The 17507-nt window shown below is 42.9% G+C and overlaps 1 protein-coding gene across 2 annotated transcripts in view; it reads right to left on the bottom strand.

Moving 5' to 3' along the window:
• The window catches only part of LOC114590732 (cytochrome P450 2C23-like), a 26089-nt gene extending 9723 nt beyond the window's left edge, over positions 1 to 16366 (bottom strand). Inside the window, exons 1-4 of one of the 2 annotated variants that reach the window (XM_077924315.1) lie at positions 15977 to 16366; positions 6205 to 6460; positions 5920 to 6088; positions 1995 to 2216 (exon numbers count right to left, since the gene is read on the bottom strand). In XM_077924315.1, the coding sequence (XP_077780441.1) occupies positions 1995 to 2171 (177 nt within the window). In that variant the 5' untranslated portion in view covers positions 2172 to 2216; positions 5920 to 6088; positions 6205 to 6460; positions 15977 to 16366. Of the gene's footprint in view, positions 1 to 1994; positions 2217 to 2539; positions 2763 to 5919; positions 6089 to 6204; positions 6461 to 15976 lie in introns of those variants that run through there. The other variant, XM_077924316.1, reaches the window with a different exon arrangement.
• Between the last annotated feature and the right edge of the window lie 1141 nt (positions 16367 to 17507).

The raw sequence follows: 17507 nt of genomic DNA on the forward strand, positions 1-17507 counted from the left end.
GGATTGTGTATGATGACTCCAATGTCATCATGAGTACAAATAAGCATGAATGTGTAATAAAAAGGACACCTGGATGGCTCCTTAGAGAATGGGCTGCTAGAAGGCTGTTCCTAAATAAGGCGAAACCACATCAGGTATTTGATTCATTTTGAAAGACAGGCACGTGAAGAAAAGAAATTTAGCTGCCCCTTTAACAAGTATGACACTGCAATAGGTATCACATCATACATTTCAGTATGATCAACCACTGCTTCATATCTCTAAAGCATGACCATATAATTATGCCCAGACCAATCAATGAACACGGGGCCATGCTTCTTGACATACTTCCTGGTTCGGCTTCAGCTTGTTATTTATCACATTTGGTTAAAGGTAAAGGTACCCCTGACCATTAGGTGCAGTAGCAGACGACTCTGGGGTTGCGGTGCTCATCTCACTCTATAGGCTGAGGGAGTGGGCGTTGGTCCACAGACAGCTTCCGGGTCATGTGGCCAGCATGACTAAGCCACTTCTGGCGAACCAGAGCAGCACACCGAAACGCCGTTTACCTTCTCACTGGAGCGGTACTTATTTATCTACTTGCACTGGTGTGCTTTCGAACTGCTAGGTGGGCAGGAGCTGGGACCGAACAATAGGAGCCCACCCTGTTGTGGGGATTCAAACCACCTACCTTCTGATCGGCAAACCCTAGGCTCAGTGGTTTAGACCACAGCGCCACCTGCGTCCCTCACATTTGGTTACAACTGCCCTAAGTGATCTTTTAACAATTATGTGGATTACAGTACAATACTGTTATGGATTACAGTACAATTATTTACTCCCATGAGACCTGCCAATCACAATCAGGGTTTTAAATTCTGTAAGAGTCTCCATGAGTAGTGGAGAGCTTTTCACATGTTATAGGTATCATGCAGTGGAAGGGACAGGGCTTGGCAATGTGCCTACACTACCCTTTGACTGGGTGTGTTTAAACATACAGCCGATTACAGCTAGCTTGCAACTTAATGGTTTCAAAATTCCATGTTGGAAACCACCCTGTGATCCTCAGATGATGAGCAGTATAGAAATTTAATAAATAAATAAAATGAAATGATGTACAAATCTAATGTATATTACTGCTGCTGCTGCTGTGCTTTTTCTAAATGAATATTGCTATTTCATTTAATACTCTCTTCAGTTAGGTGCCTCCAAACTGTCATTATTATTGCAAGATAAAATCTTGGGTCTATGCAGTTAACATAATCCTAGTGCAACAAATCCACTTTTTTAAAAAAATGGACTTAAAAAATGCTTGTTGGAAAGTAATGGGGAAATGTATTGAAAAGCATGGGGTGAATAAATGACTATAAGCAACCTGCAAGCTAACCAGAATGAATGAAGAATGAATGAATGCTCATTATCATAGAACCGGCCTGTAAGCAAATCAAAACAAATGTGAGATATATATATATATATATATATATATATATATATATATATATATATATATTTCTGTCTATAAGATGCCCCCCCCATGTATAAGACGCCCCCTATTTTGGAGGACTCCCATTTTGGGAAATGGGGGAAGATGTATACATGTATAAGACGCCCCCAAATTTTTGACATTATTTTTTATGGTAACTTCTGTTTAAGCTTTGTGGAAGCAAATCAGAATGAATGCTGAATAAACCAATTGTCTGGAGGGATCTTAAGTTGATTCAGGGAAGCTCTAAAGAGCATGCAAAATAGACACATGCCAACAGTAAACAAAACCTAGTAAAATCAAGTAAAAAACAATACAAATAAAAATAAGGAAAGAGAAAGGAAACAGAAATCTGGGCCCCTTCAAAGCATGCCTTTATTATAAGGAAGAATGGAAAAGTATATAAGCAAGACAGGGAACAATTAACCTTCTGTCCCTCCTCTACACATTGCTTCATTCCAGACAATGGTTGTTTATGCCGTGCCACAGGGACAAGGGAACAGAGAGAAACCGCAACAAGAAATGGCTTTACCTTTGAATAGTTTTTGTTCAGAGGCATGACATCTTTCTGCAGCAGGTTCCCCAGGAAGAACCAGGGAGTGGGGCCTGGAGGTAGCTGGCTTTTCTCCTTGTACATTTTTAAGGAATAGAAAATGAAGATGAAGAGAACCCAGAGAAGGAACAGAGCTCCTGTTACAGCCACTTCCATCTTCCTCTAAGGCTCTTCTTTTGGTCAAATATATCCAGGAAACTACTAAAGAAAGACAAGATGAAAACACAGCTGCTTATTAGAGCCCCAGCCAAACCCCAACTCCAACTCCAACCTTCTCCAAATAATCTTAGTTCTTTTATTTCCAGTATGTGTTCCACTAGGAAAGGTGGGTTAATCATCAACATAAGCTCTAGACCTGGGCTGAAAATAGGTTAATTTCTATGTCTTCAACATCAAGGTTGGGTACAGAATTACATGTTACGGACAACAATGTACATTTTCTTTAACGCAACCATGAAATAATATTATTAAACCATAATATCCATGTTCAAACACCACCATCTTCCCATCACGGACAACCTCACCTTTTTATCCATCAATGGCCATCCTAATGCTGGTAAGGATGGTAGGCCAGACCCCTCGGTGAGTAGATTCCTAGTCAGATCTGAACTGGCATCTCCTGATTTCAACCAGCATCTAGAAGTAATTGCTCTACTTCACAGCAAATAAATTCTGAATATGCCACCAAGTTTTGACTGAAATCAAGTGAGCCACGCACCCACCCTGAAAGGAAATATAAGGACTTTCCATCTATGTTGTAACACACTGTCCGGAAACTGTGTTACAACACAGATAGTGAAGCAATAACCCTTGTGAAAAGAAGCATTAATTTATACTGCATGGTACAAATAACCAATGTGCAATCAATATCTGATATTGATATTTGGTGCGTTCATACTTCATTTTCAGTCACGTTCCCCTGCCCCCACCACCAGTAAACAAGTTTCTTACCCGATGCATTTTCCAGCTTGGGCATAAGATATGGATGAAGGAAACAGAATATTTTTGTAGTAAGTTAATATATCTGAGAAATACTTATTGTCATGGCTGCCTCTAGAACATTTTCATATCAATTAAAAATTAGGGCTAAGCTTTCTTTGTGGAAAAACTCCTGAGTAATCTTATTGAGCCTTAAAATATTTATGTTATCTCAACAAAACATGTACCGTATTTTTCGCCCTATAGGACGCACTTTCCCCCCTCCAAAAATGAAGGGGAAATGTGTGTGTGTCCTATGGGGCGAATGCAGGCTTTCGCTGAAGCCTGGAGAGCGAGAGGGGTCGGTGCGCACTGACCCCTCTCGCTCTCCAGGCTTCAGGAGAGCCCCAGCGCCAGCCCCACAAGGTCGGGGGACAGAGGGAGGCGGAACGCCGCCATCCTGCTGTCTCCCGAAGTGGTTTGGAGGCTGACGGCGGGGAGACCCCGCCGCCAGCCCCGCAAGCTCCGAGGACAGTGGGGAGGCGCAGCGCGTCTTCCCGCTGTCCCCAGACCTGATCTGAAGGCGGGCGGCAGGGAGAAGAGCGCTTCTCCCCGCTGCCTGCCCCGCAAGCTCTGGGGACAGCGGGGAGGCGCAGCATGTCTCCCCGCTGTCCCCGGACCTGATCTGAAGGCGGGCGGCAGGGAGAAGAGCGCTTCTCCCCGCTGCCTGCCCCACAAGCGCCTCGGGGGGGGGGAATAATTTTTTTTTCTTTATTTCCCCCCCAAAAAACTTGATGTGTCCTATGGGCCGGTGCGTCCTATGGGGCGAAAAATACGGTAAATAAACTTAGCAAAACAGGGTGGTCCAAGGGTCACATGTAGCCCTCAAGGTCCTTTTTGGTGGCCCTTGGCAACATCTGATGGCCCCCCAGCACTCAAATTCCTTCCCAAAGTCAGGTAAGCAAGGCCCTGGGCTTTAGGAAGGAGGCATGAAGGCTGGCTCTGACAGGGTCCCAGAGTCCTCCTGTCTCCATCACAAAGCCTAGTTAGTGCTTTTCCAACTTTGAAAAGGAAGTGGGAGGGCTCTAGAATGCTGCCAGAGCCTCACGCCTAGTGCCATGCTTAGGCAACATGAGGGCTGGTGGGGGGGTTGTCAAATTTTGGGTTCACTCACCCCTTCTGTGCATCAAGGCAGTGAGTGGCCCACAGGTTCTATGTCAAAACACTCTTGCCACCCGTTTGGAATGAAAAGTTGGACCACTCTGGCATAGAACAACATCATCCATGAATAACAGACTGATGGACATGAATTAAAACTAGAAGCATAAAAGCAACAGACACAGAAACAATAAGCCCATCGACCACTCACGTACATGGTCCATTTCCATAACCAAGTGTGAAAGACTACATAAGTGTCAGATTAAACTATACATGTGAAGATATTCATTTATATTGGGTGAAGAACCCATGGTCCTCCAGATGCAGCTGGACTTCAACTCCCATCATCCTATATCATTGTCCCTGCTGGCTGGGGGATAAGGGTGGAATCCAATAATACTTGGAGGGTCACCAGTTCCATGCCCCTGGTTCATGCAATGGCATGTCTAATGCTTTTGGGGGGTTGTGTGTGAGAGAAAGTTAATGGACAGGGGAAGAACATTTCTCTTGCTGTGAAATTTAAATGAAGGTGAAATTTAATCCAAGCCAGAGGAAGCAGGAGAAAGTTCAACTTTCCTCTCCTTCAAGGGTTCTTCCCCTCAAAGGTATTTACTGGCATCTATAGCATTAAGTAACACGTAGAAATGTGCTCTGTCAGTGCTTCCATGCCTGCGGTGAGAAAACCTTTCAGGTAATTCAAACTTCCTTAGGCACATCTTTTCCTGCAATATTTTGACGAATGGAGGTAGGGGAGAGAAGAAGCATATTCTTGAGCAAGAAAGCCAGAAGATGCTTCCTGCCTTATGTAACAAAGTGGCAGAGAGGGGAAGTAGGGAAGAACAACCCCTGACCCCAAGCAAGTGAACCTGCTTACCTGGGCAACTTCTATATAATTATCTCTCACATTCTTGGTAGCTAAGCACAAGGCCCTGTGGCAACCCAATTGTGTAAGAGTAATCAAGCAAGAGAATAGATATATTCCTTTTGAGAGTGGGCAACAGCATTAAAAGTTAATTTTAAATCAAAGGCAGGAAGTAAAGAAAGAAAGTATTTTACTTTTACAAAATGAATTGGAACAGCCATGTGGTATGACAACATGACCCAGAGACAAAAACACAAGTCTAAAAAGTTTAGGGATGACAAGAAAATATTTCAAGATAGGCAGTCCTTACAGACCCTCCACGTTTCCCTATTTTCCAGGAACAATCCTTAGGACGTCCCTATTTTCATCAGAGAAATTTTGGAGAGTATGGAGTTATGAACCCCCCCCCCCCCTGAGTGAAGGAGATGTAATTTTACAGTCTTTAGAAGACATCTGAAAGTAGCCCTGTATAGCTTTATTGTTATTTTTATATGTTGGAAGCCAGTCAGCAACCCAGTCAGATAGATGGGGTATAAATATGGTGATGATGGTGATGGTGATGATGGTGATGGTGATGGTGGGTATGGTCCTAACAATATTAATAGTTGTCCAAGGTGCATCAAAATCTTTACCATTTTATATCTCTGTCTATTTATTAGAATGCACATGAAATATAAAACTTATGCATTTTAAGACTTTAAAGCGTGTGCAGAGTCAAATACAGAGCAACTGTAACACATATCTTTACCAACGTATTCCTGTCTCAGGGATACTTTTAACAATCAGCATTGACAGTGGTCTAGCAATCATCACAATGGCCTTCAGCAGTCAATGATACACCCAGAAGAGGAGTTTGTGTTGAGACATGGTGGTATGGTTTCAAATGTAGCATTCATATTTAGGTCCAATTTGGATATATTCCTTAAACATCTTCAAATGTGCCACTAAAGCTTTGACTCTACCTACCTTCTCAGATGTGAAAAGGAAGCAGTCAATATAGTCATGGGGGTTTGGGGCATCCATTGTCTATGTGGGGAACTCCATTGTCTCATGGGTGAAGGCACAGTTTTTCACAATCAGCTATAATTTTTTGTCTTACAGGCAGGTAGTCCATTATTCTGGGAATGATATACATCTGAAATTGAGATGATATGCACAGTCTTAGATATTTTGAATATTTTTAGTGCACCCCCAAAAAAGTTCTGGCTGAATACCCCAAACAGTCATAGAGCAGCTTTTAAAATGACTTACTGTATATAGAAAATTGAACTTTGGAGCATCTGGTTCATGACATCTCACTTCTTAAGGGATGCTTATTATAAGGCCCTTTATAACTTCTTGTAACTGCTGATCTAGGCTTAGATCCTTGGGTTTGCAACTCATCCCATTGAGATGTATGACTGTGTCACAGTCTGTTCCAATATTCATTTGCACTCTCACCCAGCATTTTCCATTCCACTATTATTGGTGTCTTTTGCACAAGTCTTCCTTTCCTTTTCATTGTCTGCTGATGAAAAATACATGTAATTTTAATGTATATTGCTGCACCTGATAAACATGCATATCTTAGCCATCAACGGATATTTACAAATCAATTTCCTTCCCTGGGTGCACCACTTCAAAGATAATTACTTTTCAAGTGATTCCCCCAACATCCCTAGATGCTGCCCACCCCGTCTTCTTTGTCTCCTTCTTCCAGAAGCTAGAATACCAGATGTGCTTGACCAGGGGTGCCAACTTGAATGAAATATTGCAGGGGCCCAGGTAAGCCCCGCCCCACATCATTGATCACATGACACAGTGCGCGCACACCATTTGAATGGCAATGCCCATCAACTTGGCAGGGGTCTGGCCAAAGCCCCCACAGTCCCTAGGAGTTGGCTTCTCCTATGTGTTGAATGGTTTACTTAAATACAGTGGTACCTCGGGTTACATACACTTCAGGTTACATATGCTTCAGGTTACAGACTCCGCTAACCCAGAAATAGTACCTCGGGTTAAGAACTTTGCTTCAGGATGAGAACAGAAATTATGCTCCGGCAGCGCGGCGGCAACGGGAGGCCCCGTTAGCTAAAGTGGTGCTTCAGGTTAAGAACAGTTTCAGGTTAAGAACGGACCTCCGGAACGAATTAAGTACTTAACCCGAGGTACCACTGTATTAAGGTTCATTATTGTTTCACAAGATATGTATCTCTTTAAAGGCCAGAGTAAATATCATGACCTAGTTTTACAGCTGTGAAGCAGTATAGCAGGTGCTGTTAAGTTATGTTAATTAAGCCGTGTCAGCAATTGGGTATAGTATATAAAGAGCAGCGTGTACCTCTCTCAGTACCCTGGTGAATGGGTCATACTTATAGATTTCATGTAAGAGGAGTTTTTATTTTTGTAATTAAAGCCAAGCAAAAGATATTTTTGTGTTTCTTCATGGTTTCCTGAAGGTGTGATCTCTCCAGCATTCTTTCTGCAGTGCAATTAATCTGCTAAATATGCAGCACTATGTGCTTGACTACAAATCCTGCTTGTAGCCTATTTTCATCCTCGTCTGTTAGATACAGAACCTGGACCCTTTGCAAGAGATGAATGGCAATGGAGAGAGTTTATAGGCTGACAACCTGTATGCTGGAAACCATCCTACCAATAATTCCAGCAGTAATCATTGAATTTAGGATTGTATCTTAAAAGGAAATGGGAAACTGCTTGTTCTCAGCAGGAAATGACACTCTAGATCTTGGGTCTGAGTCCAAATGGCCCCTGTTTTTCTGGCCCCATTTATTGTCTTTGGAAATTGGAGGTGATTTCCTTGAGGTTTATGAAGGGCAATGAAATTCAGGAAAGCAGATAGCAATTCATAGCAGCAATCATTCCCTCTACGCCCCCTCCCTTTCCAACACATCTTTATTTTTACAAGCACTGCTCTTTCTTCAATAGCTGAGGTACTATTTTCTTCAACCAGAGAAACTTGTATGCAGCATTGTTCTGGGGTGGAGAATGCTGGTTGACATCCACCCCATATTGGTGGCTGCAATTTTTTTTTTAAGGGGCTGTTATTTTCCCTTCACAGTACTCAACAATCACACTACACCCAGGGGAAATGATGGTCAGGCCAGGCCACTAAAAAAAACTGGGCATTCCTACTGCTGCCGCCATTAAAGGTAAAGGGGTAAAGGGACCCCTGACCATTAGGCCCAGCCGTGGCCGACTCTGGGGTTGCAGTGGTCATCTCGCTTTATTGGCCAAGGGAGCCGGAGTACAGCTTCCGGGTCATGTGACCAGCATGACTAAGCCGCTTCTGGCGAACTAGAGCAGCGCACGAAAACGCCGTTTACCTTCCCGCTGGAGCAGTACCTATTTATCTACTTGCACTTTGACATGCTTTCGAACTGCTAGGTTGGCAGGAGCAGGGACCAAGCAACAGGAGCTCACCCCGTTGCGTGGATTCGAACCACCGGCCTTCTTTTTTTTTTTTATAAATATTTTATTGCATTTTTTAAGAAAGAAAATCACATAAAACACCGACCTTCTGATTGGCAAGTCCTAGGCTCTGTGGTTTAACCCACAGCGCCACCCGCGTCCCTGCTGCGGCCATTAGCTGTGGCAAATAAAAGGGGTAGGAGCAGCAAAATAAGATCTGGTGCTCATGGTGAACAACCCAACAATGTCTTTGTATCATTCATAATTGGATGCCTGAATACATCTTTTAATGGTTTTGGAGTCTTGGAGTCTCATAGCTACTGCAGCCATAAACAGAAATCACTGCTTTGGGGCGTGCTTATAACTTCGTGGAGCCAACTGCTGACCTCATCACAATGTCAGCAATGTCTAGGCAACATGATGACCATGTACATACGCAACAGACAATCTTTATAGAATTCCTTCAAACCATAACAAGTACAAAATGAAATCTTTAGTCTAAAGTTTCTGAAAATCTTTAAATGAAGCGAGGTACCAGACTTTGTGTGATGATAGACATTCTGTGAAGCTTTGTGTATTCAGCAAATATGATGTCCAACACTGAACAGTGATTCCGGATATTGACTACTGTTTTGTAGAATTCTTCATCAGCGTGGTGGGAGGATATAGAATTGCTTCATAAACTGAAAATAAAATTTTACAAACGATGACCTGCAAGCACATATCACTTTACAAAAATTATAATACAAAAAGCAATGAAAAAGAGTACATACCCCATCTTATATCGAATAAATGTATGTAAATGAAAATATCAAATGCTATGGAACAGTGCTCATGTAATAATGTAGTCACTGCTACTAACAATATTTTTTGAAAAACATATAAAGCCAACTCCAGGTGGTGCTAATAACAAGGAGGTTGAGTTTAAAGGTACAGTGCAAAGTAACACTACAAATACCATGAGTTTGGGATTAAAGGAGCAGTGCAAAGTAACAGACAAAACACAAATAATCAAATGAAACAATTAAGGTCTAACTTGTTATGGTTTGAAGGTACTTCTTATGGTTCTCTTTGCAACACAGGGGTTTGTTTGACCTCATCGCAATGGCAAGTCTGTTGAAATTTTACAGTCCATTCTGAAAATGGATGCTTTCTACAACAAATGTACTTGTGATTCGAGGACCCTCCCCCCACGCCTGGGGATAAGAAAGACACACGGACACAGTATTTAATGTTAATGGGCTAGAAAAGGCCACAACTTTATTGATTACAGCATGTGAGAGGTATTGGCTTAGGCATTGGAGAAACCTCAAAGTTCAACTCCGCCCCTCGAGTCTAAACGGGGTTAACCATCAGTAGGGGGAGCCTGTTGATGCATTCTACAACAAATGTACTTTTGAACTACAATCCACAGCTGGAGCTTTGCATCAAGCCCTAAATCCACTGCTTTCACCCACAGGAATCACCCCATCTAAGTATCAGAAGAGCTATTGGCATGTCAGCATATATAATATGATGTAAGACAGCCTTTTCCATAGCAAACAGTAGATTGGGCAAAATTCAAGCTCAAGTGCTTCTGTACTTTGACGTACTCTGAGTATCAGGGGATGGAGGAAATGCTATTCATTAGCAATATTATTTCCCCTGAAAATCATTGTCTGGACTGAATAAATATCACAGTAATCCAGAATGTGGAAGAAATTAACATTGCCAGTTGCTGCTGTTTAACAATATTTCCCCTTTCACTTCATCCTGCTGCAATGGAGTGCAGATGGAACTGAGTTTTAACTTGGAAATGTTTCAAGCAGCTTTTCATGTGGTTTCCATTACATAAGAGCCCATTCCTTTTTCTAATTAAGCAAATTCCTTCTCCCTGCCCTGGGGGGCTGCTTTTGGGGTTGGGGGGGTTGGAGGGGAGATAAGGTAGACACAAGAGGAGCTTGCATGGTCACCATTTCCTCCAGCAGGCAAAGAGCTTCCTCCTGCACTCTCTCAGATATTGATCTCTTCCACATCCCAGAGTACCAAAGGATGGGGAAAAAACAACTGGCCCTGCTCCCTCCATATTGCCTAACTTTTGGTGTGCAAACCTGAAAGCAAAGAGGTAGAGATCATTTTTCCAGTTTTCATCATAAGAAGAATGAGCAGGGTGTCTCTGCAAGAGAGGTGGGTTCTGTTGCTTTCCCCCTTCAAATTATATTTCCCTTTGTGTATACACACACACACACACACACACACACACACCGTTATCTCCTTCATCCTTTTTCCTCTTTCATATTTTTTTCAATACTCCCTTGCACACCAATCTCCCTATATTTCCATATCTCTTCCTCTTTCTTATTCTGTAGCCCCGTCTGTGCCCACAACCCTTACAGATATACAGTGGTATCTTGGGTTAAGTACTTAATTTGTTTCGGAGGTCCGTTCTTAACCTGACACTGTTCTTAACCTGAAGCACCACTTTAGCTAAGGGGGACTCCTGCTGCTGCTGCACCGCCGGAGCATGATTTCTGTTCTCATCCTGAAGCAAAGTTCTTAACCCGAGGTACTATTTCTGGGTTAGCGGAGTCTGTAACCTGAAGCGTATATAACCTGAAGCGTATGTAACCCGAGGTACCACTGTATATGTTACTGTATCTTTAAAATTAATAGAATCTTAAGAGGAAGCCTGTCAGTCAGCTTGTTCAATTAGAGAAGGTTAAATTCACTTGATGGATGTTGTACGTATATGGGTGTTGTTTGCAGAGGCGTACAAAGGTCAGGTGGTACCCGGTGTGGAAGATTTCTTGTCACCCCCCCCCCCCACACACACACACATTGATTTTTATTTTTTTGCCTGCAAAAATGGTTTTACGTTATTTCATATTTTCTTACAAAGGAATGTGGATTCTGGGCCTCTGATAACAAATAGGCGACTATGGACAGATACTTAAATCTACAGGTTGGATTGTGTTTTGGCTTGTGTTATTTTATTAAATTTTATTAAATAGATAATGAATATAATTTTTAAAAATCTGCAAAGTGGTTTACCAAAACAAAAAGCGAAAAAACACCACAGCAGTAAAATAGACTTGTTTATAGTCGGCAGGACAGTGTTCCGCCATGATAGAACAGAGGACTCTGGTAAAAGTAGGGGGGGAGGTTTGTGTGCATACGTGAATAACAGCTGGTGCACAAACCACGCTGTGATAGCCAGTCATTGCTCCCCAACTGTGGAATTTATGACGCTTAAATGCAGACCTATATATCTCCCCCGAGAATTTACAGCAGTACTGATAACTATAGTATACATTGCACCTGATGCGAACATCAATGAGGCAATGGGTCTTCTGCATGATGCCATCACCAGACATCAAGGCAAGTATCCCGAGGCTGCATTTCTTGTATGCGGGGATTTCAACCAGGCAGATTTGAAAGTGGTCCTACCTAAATTCTATCAACACATAAAGTGTGCAACCAGGGGAGAAAGGACTCTGGACAGGCTGTATACAAATGTCAAACAGGCCTATAAGGCCGAACCACTGGCACATCTAGGCCAATCTGATCATGTGTCCCTGCTCCTGACTCCTGAATATATTCCATTGAGGAAACGGACTCCAGCTATAAAGAGGGATATTACAATATGGCCAGCTGAAGCATCCCAACAACTACAAGACTGTTTTCATGACACCGATTGGGAGGTATTCGCCCAACAGGATGTAGAGACTCATACTGAGCAAGTGTTGGACTATATTAGGTTCTGCACTGAAAATGTAACACGGAGGCGCCGGATAAAGATCTACCCAAACAGGAAGCCCTGGATGACACGGGAGGTCCAGGGGTTGCTAAAGGCAAGAAACACTGCTTTCAGAAGTGGAAATAAGTCGTTGTACAGCTTAGCTAGAGCGGATTTAAAGAGAGGTATCCGTGTAGCAAAGGAGGCGTATAGACAGCGGCTGGAGAATCATCTACAAAGTAACAACACCAGGCAGGTGTGGCAAGGTGTACAAGAATTAACAGGGTATAAATCCAAGGATTCCCTGGCAGACGAGGGAGGGGCATCCCTCGCAGAGGATTTGAATGCCTTTTTTGCCCGTTTTGAAGTAACATCTGCAGCAACACCTGCTGAGGCTTTACCACCACCACCACCACTCCCTGTGAAGGCCTTGCCACCATCACCATCATCAGTACAAAGGAATGTAGTAGTCTCTGTGGAAAAAGAAGAGATGAGGAAGGTGTTGAAGGGAATCAACCCAAGGAAGGCCACAGGGCCAGATGGGGTAGCTGGAAGGGTATTGAGAGACTGTGCAGATCAACTAGCAGGAGTTTTCACTGGGATCTTAAATCGATCCCTAGCCCAGGCTATTGTTCCATCCTGCCTAAAGTCCTCTACTATCGTTCCAATAGCAAAAAAATCTAACCCGGAAGATCTGAATGACTTTCGTCCAGTAGCACTCACACCTATAATCATGAAGTGCTTTGAAAAGCTGGTACGAAATTATGTCATTGCCTGCCTACCAGAGGGACTGGACACATTCCAATTTGCTTATAAAACGAAAAGATCGACAGAGGACGCTGTGGCGATTGCCCTCCATGCCGTTCTTGCACATTTGGAGCAGCGGGGGGGTTATGCCAGACTGCTTTTTTTAGATTTCAGCTCGGCATTTAATACCATTCTACCACAACGTCTGATGTCTAAACTGGAAGATCTGGGGCTTCCGTTATCACTTTGTGGGTGGATATTGGACTTTTTGTCAGACCGCCCCCAGAGGGTTCGGTTGGGCCCTTATACCTCTAGTATGCTTAGGACTAACACAGGAACACCACAGGGATGCGTACTCAGTCCGCTCCTATACATTCTCTACACGTACGATTGTGTCGCTGCTCACCCTAGTAATAGGGTTGTCAAATTTGCAGATGACACAACCGTGATTGGGCTCATCTCTGAAAGGGAGGGTGAAATGGACTATAGAGATGAGGTGGAGCGGCTGACAGAGTGGTGCAGAGCTAACAACTTGCTCATAAATACAAGGAAGACAAAGGAGCTTGTGGTGGACTTCAGGAGACAGAAGAGCAATGTCCAGCCACTTTTGCTTGATGGGGTCTGTGTGGAGAGGGTAACAACGTTCAGATTTTTGGGCATTGAATTACAAGAGGATCTGTCCTGGAGTGTCAACACAAGGGGGCTTGTGAAGAAGGCGCAGCAGAGACTGTACTTTTTGAGAATTCTAAGGAAAAACCATCTTCCGCAGAAACTGCTGCTTGCCTTCTATCACTGTGCCATTGAGAGCGTGCTCACCTATGGCTTATGTGTGTGGTATGGAAGCTGTACTACCCGGGACAGGTTGGGGTTGTGCAGAGTTGTTAAGGCAGCAGAGAGCATTGTTGGCTGCCCACTCTCCACCTTAGAGCAGATTTATGCCACAAGGTGCCATAGGAAGGCACTGGACATAGTAAAAGATCCATCGCATCCTGGTCACTGTCTCTTCGAGCTCCTGCCGTCGGGACGGAGATACAGGACGATGAAGACAAGAACAAGCCGTCTTAAGAACAGCTTCTTCTCCAGAGCGATCTCGGCCCTGAATGGGAAGCCTGGACTTTGAAAGTCATCTAATCTTCCTTGCTGTTTTATACTGTATTGTTTTAATTAGTGTTTTTATAGTTGATTTGATTTTGTGTGGAGTGCCCTACCTGGGTGGATGGAGCAGCCAAGTAATTTCGTTGTCCCCGAGAGGGGGCAATGACAATAAAGATATTATTATTATTATTATTATTATTATTATTATTATTATCAGGAAAAATCGGCTGCCTGTAGGGGGCAGAGAGAAGGCAAGGCAAGGCCTAATCTACTAAGCCTAGTCTCATTTTCTTCACATAAACCGACTTCCCAGGACCCAGGAAGCCCAGTGGAGGGTAAGGCAGTAGGGCGGATCATAAAAAAACTTTAAAAAAAAAAAAGCCTGCTCCAAAAGTCTTATCTTACTAAACTAGGGATTATATAGCTATATCCGAAATGTCATGCATATCAGTTAATATCTTGACCCTGCTCCACTGAATTGAAATTTCAGCCTTTACGACATAGGAAAACAGCCAAGTAAACAACTATTTTCGTTGAGGAGGGTCAAGATATTAACTGATAGGCATGAAATTCCATATATAGCTATATAATCCCTAGTGTAGTAAGATAAGACCTTCGGAACAGGCATTTTTTTAAAAGAAAAAAAGTTTTTTTATGAACTGCCCTAGTAGGGCAGTAATTGTTCCTTGATAATTTGTCACCCCCTCCATGATGGCACCTGGGGTGGCCTGCCCTTTCCTATGCCCCTGGTTGTTTGTTTATAAAACATCTCTTCTGAATTACTACAGTGAATGGTACCAGGAGTGAAATACAGTATGGGAAGGTACAATGGAATATTTGAGAGCTCTGCACTCTTTCTTTTCTTTTCTTTTTAAATATATATTTTATTAAAGGTTTCTTGGTTCACAAAAGTATATGCAATGTCTCTTTTTTCAAGTTACATTTTTTTACAGATCAGTTTCAGGCAGCTGGGAAATTGAAGAGAGTGTTTAAAACAGGCTCTCCCCTCCCTTTTCAGAGTCTCTCCCTCCCTATGTCACACATAGTCATTTGTACCTATATATTCTCTTTCTAATAATACAAAAGATGGGGCTATCCTGCCAAGCTGTTGGGAGATTGACAGACATAAGGAAATACTTCTTCACAGAGTGCATAGTTAAACTCTGAAATTTGCTATCACAAGACAAATGGATGTTAAACAAAATGGGTATTGATAGTATTATTCAGTTTCTGTCTGCTAATGTTGAAAGTCTTAATATAGTACATGGGAAAGGGTAGCAATCAGTTGAGGCCCTTTCACCACAACAGCATAAAAATATGCACAAACATCATATACTAGTGTAAATGTGCACATACAAAAATATATTATATAAGGGGAAATTGCTTTTAGAAATTATTATATTGGAGAAAATTCATATTACACCGCTGGTGAATGTTCATGAAACCTAAAAAAGAAGAAGATGAAAACTGATGTGGAAATATGGAGATCTGAACTCAGAATGGGAAACAGAAAAACTGGAATCAATTAACAGCGAAATCCTATGCAATGTAGATTCAGAAGCAAGTCCCATATAGCTTAATGTGGCTTCCACCTAGGTTAAGTACGTACGAGATTGCAACCCAAAGCTGTAGCCTGAGACACACTTACTTGAGAGTAAGCCCCATTGAACTCAGTGGGACTTACTTCTGAATCTACACTGTATGTGAGTGATATTGCTGTCCCCTCTAACTAGTTCAGAGCAAGCAGAGGATGCATCATCAGATTTCTGCAGGCTTACATCAGAGTCAAATCAAATTGCTTCCATCAAAACCTCAGGACTGCAATGATTTGCAATTAGTGCAGTCTAGTGCTAGCCTTGTAATCAGAAATCACAGCTATGATTATTTGAACTAGAAAGGAAAAAGAAATGTACCAAGAGAATATAAGAATCCAAAAGATGCTAAGCTATAACGTAAAAACCAGCTTGCAATCATTGATTTAAAAAAAGCAGATACAAGTGGTTTAAATAACTAAATAAAAAAATAAGAAGGGAATCCCCATCCCTATATATTTACCTGCAGGCTGTTAAGTCCTTTTGCATTCTGGGTGCCACCTTTGCCACCATGATTAAAAGACAGGCAGAGAAGATTGCATATGGGCTATTGCTTCCAGGGGAAAGATCCAAAAAGTTGAGAAGACAATCACTGGGTGGGAGAGACCCAAATGTGGCCCCAGAGAAGCTGGAGGGGAGCTTCTCTGTGCTGCAGAAGAAGGGAAGGAGGAGGCTTGGTCTTCAGGTTGTGACAGGGAAGAAAATAAGGGAAGAGCTGAAACATCTGCTGAGCATGCAGAAGGTCCCAGGTTCAGTCCCAAGCATCTCTAGACAGGGCTGGGAATATTCCTTGCTTCAAACCCCAGAAAGCCAAAAGCAGCCTGTGTAGACCGCATTGAACTAGCCAGCCCAGTGGTCTGACTGTATAAAGCTGCTACCTACCTTTCTTTCCTAAAATTCAGGGGGAAGTATTTTCTTGTCTTCTGCTGCCATCTCCTGGTATACCATAGAATAGATAGATAGATAATTTATTACGGTCAAAGACCAGCTCACGTAACATAACAACAATAAAAACAGTGTTCATAAAGATAAAATATACAATCGGAGAAGATTGCAGCAATAGCTCATGAGTTAAAATTGAGATACCGTATTTTTCGCCCTATAGGACGTACCGGCCCATAGGACGCACCTAGTTTTTTGGGGAGGAAATAAAGGGGGAAATTTATTTCCCCCCCCCCCAGCCGCGGCTTCAGCGTGCCCCGCACTCCAGGCAGCAGGCTGCAATCCGCAGCCTAGGGAGCCCTGTGGGAACTCCCACGGGCTCCCCAGGCTTGTGGATAGCTTCCTGAAGCCTGGAGAGCGAGAGGGGTCGGTGCGCACCGACCCCTCTCGCTCTCCAAGCTTCAGCGAAAGCCTGCATTTGCCCCATAGGACGCATCCCCTTCATTTTTGGAGGGGGAAAGGTGCGTCCTATAGGGCGAAAAATACAGTATATACCATAGAATGATAAACCACCAAATCTTGCTAAAGGAGAAAAAATGGGCACATCACATCTCCTGTTGCTGTCCTTGGACTGGGCAGATAGTGGCGCTTGGTTGCTGCTAACTCTCTAACAGAGTTGGGTTAGCAAAACTTGGAAACTGGCAGTTCTAACTTGGTGTCCAATCAGATCTCTTTCCCTGTAAGCTCTCAGCCTTCCCTACCTACCTCACAGGGCTGCTGTGAAGATAAAAGGGGAAGGGAAAGACAATGTTCACAGTCTTGAGCTCCTGGGAGGAGAATCAAGAGACAAAGATACAATAAGCAACAAATATGAGCAGTTTGACAGCTCTCAGCAAAACACACACACACACAAAAACATTTGGACACCACTGATATTAAAGCAAAATCCCCATGTTAAAAGTCTACAGCAGCTGTAAGATGTCTAATTATTTTATGGTTGTATCTGCAGATTCATTTTGCATTTTATGGTGACTGTATATAAATAAATCAGCCCAATGATAACAAGCAGGCCAGTGGTGGTTGTGTGGGAGACATGGAAAATCAGGAGGGGG

Source organism: Podarcis muralis, chromosome 2, assembly GCF_964188315.1.
Source record: "Podarcis muralis chromosome 2, rPodMur119.hap1.1, whole genome shotgun sequence".
Classification (NCBI taxonomy): Eukaryota; Metazoa; Chordata; class Lepidosauria; order Squamata; family Lacertidae; genus Podarcis; species Podarcis muralis.